This window comes from Symphalangus syndactylus, chromosome 22 (assembly GCF_028878055.3).
Source record: "Symphalangus syndactylus isolate Jambi chromosome 22, NHGRI_mSymSyn1-v2.1_pri, whole genome shotgun sequence".
NCBI lineage: Eukaryota > Metazoa > Chordata > Mammalia > Primates > Hylobatidae > Symphalangus > Symphalangus syndactylus.
In genome coordinates this window covers 50,646,900-50,655,593 of record NC_072444.2, presented here as the reverse complement: position 1 = coordinate 50,655,593, position 8,694 = coordinate 50,646,900, and the positions used below count along the sequence as shown (strand labels likewise).

The window sequence follows — 8,694 nt, the reverse complement described above, 5'->3', positions numbered from 1 at the left end:
CGGCGGAGCCTGCCTCTGGCGTCCCAGGCCGCGCCGCACCCCGCTCGCCTCGCCAGGCTCGGCCGCAAGGGAGCGCCCCAGGAGGGCCGGGGGCGGCCACGGCGGCGGGAGTCGCCTCTGCCCGTTGGGGAGGGCGGCAGCTGGGACAGGGGCAGGGCCTGCGCGGCCGCGGGGAGGGGGGAGTGGGCCGGGAGGAGCGCCTGGGTCCAGCGCCCGGAGCCCGTCGGTGCCGCCGGCCGCCCAGCTGGGCAAGGGTCCGGGGCGCCCACGTGGTGGGAAAGTTTCGAGGTAGCAAAAGTAGCCTGGCATTGCGGGGGGTGGGAGGGGAGAGGAGGGGAAGGGAGAGGGCCGGCTCGCCCCTCCTTCTCGCGAAGGCAGAAAGGAAAAAAGCGATGGGAAGCGGGAGTGAGCGCGGGGAGCGGGCAGCCCCAACCTGAACAGATTCCGCTTTCCCCTCCTCCCCCCACCCCGGGAAGCTCGAGCGGGGAGGCACGGACAGTCTCCTCTCGCACGGGCAGGACGACACCCTCCCTCCCCCCCTTTTTTCTGCCAACGTCTATTTCAACGCGCGCGCACATACGGAGATTGTGCGGCTTTTTTCCCCCTTGGGAGAAAAAACGGGGAGAGTAAAAGAAGAGAGGCCAAAGAGAAGAACTCCTCCTCGGCGAGCTCCGCACTCCGTGCCGCGGCCCGGCGAGGGGACGCCGCCGCCGCCCGCCCGCTCTCTCCCGGCCCTGCGGCGGGTGCCAGTGCGAGCGCGAGCGAGGGCACCGCACCCGGGGACGCTGCGAGACTTTTCGGCGCTCGAGCCGACCTCGCCGCCGCCGCGGCAGGCAGAAGAGCCAGGGGCGAAAAGGGCCCTGCCTCCCCCTCGCCTTCCTCGCCTGGCGCCCCGCGCCCGGCCGGGCCGCGCAGGCAGGCGGAGGGAAGGAGGGAGGGAGGCTGCGAGGAGGCGGGCGGAGCAGAGGCCCCGGCGAAGCGCGCTGCGGCCGCCCGCCCGTGGATGCGGCGCCCAGGGAGCCTGGAGACAACTTTGCCGTGTGACGCGCCGGGAAGACTGCAGGGCCCGCGGCCGAGGGCTCGGCGCCGCCTGTGAGCGGGCCCGAGCGGCCGGCTCTCCCGGGCACCAAGCTTGCTCCGCGCCACTGCCCGCTGGCCCGCGGCGAGGACGACCTGCCCGTCTCCGCCGCCGGCGGCCCTTCCCGGCGCGAGGCAGTGAGGGCGAGGCCCTCAGGTGCGAGCGCGGGGCCCCGCCGCAGCGCCCGCCGCAGCGCCCGCCGCAGCGCCGCGCCAAGCCGCGCCCGGCTCCGCTCCGGGGGGCTCCAGCGCCTTCGCTTCCGTCTCGGCCAAGTTGCGTGGACCCGCTCTTTCGCCACCTTCCCCAGCCGCCGGCCGAACCGCCGCTCTCACTGCCGCTGCTTTCGCTTCACCCGAGCCGGGGCTGCGGGGCCCCCGACGCGGAAAGGATGGGGAGAAGGCTGCAGATGCCGAGGCGCCCCGAGACGCCCGTGCGGCAGTGACCCGCGACCTCCGCCCCGCCCGGCGCGCCCCTCGGGTCCCCGGGGCCCTCGGCGCCCCTTCCCTCCCTCGCGGGAACCCCCGAGGCCCGGCCGGCCCCCTCCCCCTGTGAGCCGGCGGCGGCCCTCCCGGCGGGCGGGCGGGCGGAGGCCCGGGCGGGCGCGGGCGGGGGCGGGGCGGGGCGGTGCGCCCGGAGCCCGGAGCCCGGCCCTGCGCTCGGCTCGGCTCGGCTCGCCTCGCGGCGGGCGCCCTCGTCGCCAGCGGCGCACCATGGACGGGCTGCCCGGCCGGGCGCTGGGGGCCGCCTGCCTTCTGCTGCTGGCGGCCGGCTGGCTGGGGCCTGAGGCCTGGGGCTCACCCACGCCCCCGCCGTCGCCTGCCGCGCCGCCGCCACCCCCGCCACCCGGAGCCCCGGGCGGCTCGCAGGACACCTGTACGTCGTGCGGCGGCTTCCGGCGGCCGGAGGAGCTCGGCCGAGTGGACGGCGACTTCCTGGAGGCGGTGAAGCGGCACATCTTGAGCCGCCTGCAGATGCGGGGCCGGCCCAACATCACGCACGCCGTGCCCAAGGCCGCCATGGTCACGGCCCTGCGCAAGCTGCACGCGGGCAAGGTGCGCGAGGACGGCCGCGTGGAGATCCCGCACCTCGACGGCCACGCCAGCCCGGGCGCCGACGGCCAGGAGCGCGTTTCCGAAATCATCAGCTTCGCCGAGACAGGTGGGTCCGGCCCTCTGGCTGTCTGCCGCGGTCCCCGCTCGCTCCCGCTCTCCCTTTCCTTGCTAGCTCCGGCTGCCGCCGCCGCCGCCGCCACCGCAGCCCGCGCGCCCTGGGGCAGCCTGGACTCCCGGCAGGGCTCCTTCGGCCGTGGCCCTGCGCGCTCCGCCGGGATTGCAGTCCTCTTCCCCCAGGCCGCAGACCCCTGCCTGCTGCCTCAACCCCCCGCCGCCGAGCGCCTGACCCTCCACCCCTGCTCTTGGGAATCGGGCCCCAGCGCCTCTGGGCGCGCGTCCCCCTCCCGGCAGATGCGCGCGGCCCTGGCTCTGCGGGCACTTGCTTGGTGATTGCTTAATGTTTTTGTTTCCCACGATCGGAGTGTAGGCTTAGCAGTGTGGATGGAGATGTGTGTGCTTGTTGATATACGTGGGCCGGAGGAGAGAGAGAGAGTGTGTGTGTCTGTGTGTGTGTCTGTGTGTGTGTGTGCCTGCGTGAGAGGCCCCTGGGGCCGCTTCCATCACCGGCGGCGTGGGCTTGCCAGGATTGCTGAAGCCTCGCTGGGGAGAGCTAGGCAACCTCTCTTCCGATTGTGTGGGCACCGGAATCGGGCGGAAGGCAGGCTTCTCAACAGGTCCATCATTTACACAGAGAAAGCCGCGGCTCGGGGACAGCCCCGTGCCTTTCGGCTTGCCTGGCAGCTGCAGCAGACCCCTCGCCCGAGAGGCAGAGTCGTAGTTAACAAAGGGTATGGCTCCTTTCGGGAATCCGCCCCCCCCTCCAACCCGGCCCCAGATTGCAAATCTCTAACACTGTCTAAATATAAAAATCAGGGAGAGAAAAATCTTTCGGAACTTTAAAAGAAGGAGAAAAATGTGCCCGCGCCAAAATGCTGCAAGTGCTTTCGACTCCGCTGTCCTTTTCAGGACTTGAATGAGCCAGGCTGGCTTTTGTGCCTGGAGCTCGGCCCCATTTGTGCCGAGGGGACTGCGGAGAAGGTCGCAGAGGGGGAAGCCCGGGTGCCGTCAGGGCGGGGGCAAGCGGGGAGCCTGGGTGGGGGGAGCGGTTGTGCCCCTGGCTGCAAATGCCCCCCACCCCCCCAGGCAGCAGGCAGCCCGGGGATGAAAAGGGATGAAAAGTTTTGCATGGCCGGGTGTGGAGAAAAGCAGAGACAATCGGGGCTGGTTTGTGCTTAGAAAGAAATGCATTGCCGTTTTAGCTGTCCACTAAAGTGAGTCAGGGAAAGCTCGCCATGCAATTAGAGGGCTCGGATTAAAAGGTGCTTTGGGGCCCAGAGTTAGAAATGTGATTCTGGAAGGTCGAGGAGGCCTTTTGGTCCCGGTGGCACAAAATGACAGCGGGGGCTGTTATATTTCTGGTCCGTTTCACGGAGCCAGCTCTTTGACTTATAAATAACAGATTCAGGTCACAGGCAGCTCGTCCAAGACCAGCTTTTAAGGCTGCAGTTTCCCCCATTTCAAAGTCAGATGTCAGTGTTATTAGAGGAGCCAGGCGAGGCCGGAGGTAGGGGCTTGGGAGGGGCATGGTGGGAGGTTTGATAAAACCAGCCCTGACCACAGAGTTTCGTTATTTGTTCTTCCTGGGAAAAAAAAAGGAAAAGAAAAAAGGAAAGAAAAACGTAGATTGTCAGAGGCAAGGGTCACCGAAATGTAGGATGAGAGGGGAGTCATCTCTTGATTGGCACAGCCTCCTTCTTGTTGAGCTGAATTATTGAGAAAATTAACTAGCCAGCTCCCCTACTCCTTGGAGATTTTGAACGTGCCATTAACAGGGAGCCAGAGTCTTGTCAAAGGATTGGACCTCAAGTTTTAAGGCTGAATGTCCTGTCCCTTGAAACTACTCGGAAATAAGGGTTAGGCTCTGCAGCCTGCAAAGCACACGTTCCTATGTCAGAAACCTGAGCAGAGCCTGCTTGTTTGCAGTGGAGGTTCCACTGGGGGTTGAATCAGATCATACTTAGGTAAACACTGGAAAGAGGCGGTAGGTGGCTCAGCTTGATTTTGCAATGCGCTAAGTTAACCAAAAAAAAAAAAAAAAAAAAAAAAAGCCCTACTAAAACCACCCACCCCAAAATCCTCCCTGCGATCCTGGTTTTGTTTTTCAGATTTCACAGATACCCATAACAACTTGTTAAGATCTTGGCCCCCTGACAAGTTCTTCTGTTGTGCTTTGAGGCCTGACAGCCTGTCTCCAGGGAGCCCTGGCCTGGGAGAGGTGAGGCAGGATTTTATAGGCCTGGACCCTCCAGCCCCAACCTGGTCCGGGTTTCTCAATGAGAAACGATTTTCTCTGCCTCTCCCAGGTTACAGTCAGAGGCCCTGGCCCCAAGAATGGTATTTCTGGTCAGTAACGTTTTCCAGCTGTGTGGCGAGTTGCATTCCAGCATCCTGCAGCAGAGAGTGTGTTTCCCCCATTGCCTCGTGTTCTCCTTGAATTAACTTGGCTCGCTCTTCCCCTTTTCCGCAGATGGCCTCGCCTCCTCCCGGGTCCGCCTATACTTCTTCATCTCCAACGAAGGCAACCAGAACCTGTTTGTGGTCCAGGCCAGCCTGTGGCTTTACCTGAAACTCCTGCCCTACGTCCTGGAGAAGGGCAGCCGGCGGAAGGTGCGGGTCAAAGTGTACTTCCAGGAGCAGGGCCACGGTGACAGGTGGAACATGGTGGAGAAGAGGGTGGACCTCAAGCGCAGCGGCTGGCATACCTTCCCACTCACGGAGGCCATCCAGGCCTTGTTTGAGCGGGGCGAGCGGCGACTCAACCTAGACGTGCAGTGTGACAGCTGCCAGGAGCTGGCCGTGGTGCCGGTGTTCGTGGACCCAGGCGAAGAGTCGCACCGGCCCTTTGTGGTGGTGCAGGCTCGGCTGGGCGACAGCAGGCACCGCATTCGCAAGCGAGGCCTGGAGTGCGATGGCCGGACCAACCTCTGTTGCAGGCAACAGTTCTTCATTGACTTCCGCCTCATCGGCTGGAACGACTGGATCATAGCACCCACCGGCTACTACGGGAACTACTGTGAGGGCAGCTGCCCAGCCTACCTGGCAGGGGTCCCCGGCTCCGCCTCCTCCTTCCACACGGCTGTGGTGAACCAGTATCGCATGCGGGGCCTGAACCCCGGCACGGTGAACTCCTGCTGCATCCCCACCAAGCTGAGCACCATGTCCATGCTGTACTTTGATGATGAGTACAACATCGTCAAGCGGGACGTGCCCAACATGATTGTGGAGGAGTGCGGCTGCGCCTGACAGTGCAAGGCAGGGGCACGGTGGTGGGGCATGGAGGACAGTCCCGGGTGGGCTTCTTCCAGCCCCCGCGGGAACGGGGGTACACGGTGGGCTGAGCACAGTCATCCTGTGGGGCTGTGGAGATAGTGCCAGGGTGCGGCCTGAGATATTTTTCTACAACTTCGTAGAGCAACCAGTCAAAACCAGAGCGAGAACCCTCAACTGACATGAAATACTTTAAAATGCACACGTAGCCACGCACAGCCAGACGCATCCTGCCACCCACACAGCAGCCTCCAGGATACCAGCAAATGGATGCGGTGACAAATGGCAGCTTAGCTACAAATGCCTGTCAGTCGGAGAGAATAGGGTGAGCAGCCACCATTCCCACCAGCTGGCCCGGCCACTCTGAATTGCGCCTTCCGAGCACACATAAAAGCACAAAGACAGAGACACAGAGAGAGAGAGAGCCACGGAGAGGAAAAGCAGATGCAGGGGTGGGGAGCACAGCCAGGCGGAGGCTGCGTGTGCCCCGTGGCTTTTACCAGGCCTGCTCTGCCTGGCTCGATGTCTGCCTCTTCCCCAGCCCGGGATCCTTCGTGTTTCAAGGCCTGGGGAGCCTGTCCTTCCATGCCCTTGTCGAGGGAAAGAGACCCAGAAAGGACACAACCCGTCAGAGACCTGGGAGCAGGGGCAATGACCGTTTGACTGTTTGTCGCTTGGGCCTCTGACATGACTTATGTGTGTGTTTGTTTTTGGGGTGGGGAGGGAGGGAGAGAAGAGGGGGCTAAATTTGATGCTTTAACTGATCTCCAGCAGTTGACAGGTCATCCTTGCCAGTTGTATAACTGAAAAAGGACTTTTCTACCAGGTATGACCTTTTAAGTGAAAATCTGAATTGTTCTAAATGGAAAGAAAAAAAGTTGCAATCTGTGCCCTTCATTGGGGACATTCCTCTAGGACTGGTTTGGGGACTGGTGGGAATGACCCCTAGGCAAGGGAATGAGACCGCAGGAGGAAATGGCGGGGAGGAGGCATTCTTGAACTGCTGAGGATGGGAGGTGTCCCCTCAGCAGAGGCCAAGGGAGGGGAGCAGCCTAGTTGGTCTTGAAGAGATGGGGAAGGCTTTCAGCTGATTTGCAGAAGTTGCCCATGTGGGCCCCAGCCATCAGGGCCGGCCATGGATGTGGCCCCTGCCCACTCACCTGCCCGCCCGCCTGCCCGCCCGCATAGTACTTGCAGACCTGCCTGAACGCACATGACATAGCACTTGCCGATCTGCGTGTGTCCAGAAGTGGCCCTTGGCCGAGCACCGAACTCGCTCGCCCTCTAGATGTCCAAGTGCCACGTGAACTATGCAATTTAAAGGGTTGACCCACACTAGACGAAATGGACTCGTACGACTCTTTTTATATTTTTTATACTTGAAATGAAATCCTTTGCTTCTTTTTTAAGCGAATGATTGCTTTTAATGTTTGCACTGATTTAGTTGCATGATTAGTCAGAAACTGCCATTTGAAAAAAGAAGTTATTTTTATAGCAGCAAAAAAAATGAATACAGTTAAATGTATTATACATAATTTTGGAACCAAAGAGGCCAACAGATCAGTTTTAATTTTATTAGACGGTGAGGCCATCTGAGATGAGGTAGACGTTCTGAACAGTCCCTTGAGTGGCCTGCCAACGTTTCAGGGTATGAATGGATTTTGTTTATTCGGTTTGATGTGTCTTTTCCATCCTTACACACCCAGAAGGTAGAGTAAAAATGACTATGATAGAATGCAGGTGTGTATCCTTAAATCCCCATCTTTATGTTTATTTAATAAAGCTCCCCTTAGGTTCTGTTTCATCATAATTTAAAACCAAACAATTTTCCCATAGACTTGCTGTTAAAGTATTTTACGTTTGTGTACAGTTTAAGAAAATAAAAGATTGAGTGCCACAGGCCTCATGCCTTGTGTGATGTCTGGGGCAGGGAGGCCTGGGCTAGAGGTGGGCATCTGGGAGGAAGGCCAGTCCAGGTGTCCAGGTTGGATGCCAGCAGCCTCCACGGCCTGCTCCTGGCATCTCTGCGTCCTTGCCATGAGATGTATGTCGGGCAGAGATTACAGGAAAAATGGCAGAAGATCAAAATGAAGGACAATTAACAAATTCATGAATTACACATTTGTTTACCCTTCTAGTCCCAAGATTGATTATATTTCACCAAGGCCACATCCATTACCATTTGCAAGTGCTGGGTAAGCCCCCATCCCCAGGTGGAAATGTAAAACCCCGAAGGCTGAAGTCCAGCTAACCTCTGCTCACCTCTATTTGGAGGTGACTGGGACCCAGAAGAGGCTTGGTATCTTGGGATAGAAGGGTAAACAGAGTCAGGCCGTGAGTGCACAAAGGAGCCCTTCCTGAGGGGGTTTTCCCGGTGGAGAGTGGTGGTAGGGGCGGTATAGTAATAATGGTCCACTGCGCAGGTATAACTGGGATACCTGCCGAGTCCTGCTGTTACCATGCAGCATCACGTCTTTGTGGAAAGTGGCTTTGTCTGCATTTCCCAGAGTTTGAAAATCTGAGGCTTAGAGAGTTCAGAGCCTGCCTGAGATCACACAGCCAGGACAGGGACCCTGGGTGTTTGAGCCCACCCGTTTCCTTGGAGGACTGCAGCCCTGAGCCCTTTCCTTCGTCTGAGGCCCTGCAGGGCCGCTGGGGCTCCGCCCTGGGGTTTGGGTAGCATGTGGTCTTCCCAGACAATCTCAGGACATTCGAGCACATGGCACTTGAGAGAGCATCTAACCTCATCAAGGTAGTGGGAAACTGAGGGAGGCCCAGACAGCTAGAGGGGTATAGCTCAATCAGCACAGCCGGCTGGTGGCAGGAGGCAGCCTTCTAGCCTTTTCTTTTTGCATTCTTTGCCCAACCAAGGGAACTACTGCCCTGCCAGGCTTTCAGCCCAAGGGGAAAACTGGTTATCGTGAAGTTGTGAGACAGTATTACTGTAATTCATAGGGACAAAGAAGAAAGTGTCATAAAGACAGGTCTGGCCTGTGCATTTCAGGCAGTGAGTCACGAGGTCTCTGCCCTCTGCTCTGCGGGGGGCTAGGCCTAGCTGCTGGTGGCACTAGGCCCTCAGCCCAGCCCTGCCTTCCCGCTGCCCTGGGACTTTTTTCAGGTAGTGGCCAGGAGGTGCGATGTGTCACCGAGGTGCTTCTGCTGTTTGGACACTGAGCA

At 59.9% G+C, this 8,694-nt stretch overlaps 1 protein-coding gene across 1 annotated transcript; it reads left to right on the top strand.

Annotated features, from left to right (window-relative positions):
• Positions 1-1,735: 1,735 nt before the first annotated feature.
• On the top strand, positions 1,736-7,414 carry INHBB (inhibin subunit beta B). The gene is made up of 2 exons (XM_055262188.1): positions 1,736-2,236; positions 4,718-7,414. The coding sequence occupies exons 1-2, from the start codon at positions 1,789-1,791 to the stop codon at positions 5,491-5,493; spliced, it is 1,224 nt and encodes a 407-aa protein (XP_055118163.1). The 5' UTR covers positions 1,736-1,788; the 3' UTR covers positions 5,494-7,414.
• Positions 7,415-8,694: the final 1,280 nt, after the last annotated feature.

Coding starts and splice junctions, on each gene's coding strand:
- INHBB (XM_055262188.1), top strand. CDS start 1,789: ATGGACGGGCTGCCCGGCCGGGCGCTGGGGGCCGCCTGCCTTCTGCTG. Junction 2,237..4,717: donor CATCAGCTTCGCCGAGACAG/GTGGGTCCGGCC, acceptor CCTTTTCCGCAG/ATGGCCTCGCCTCCTCCCGG.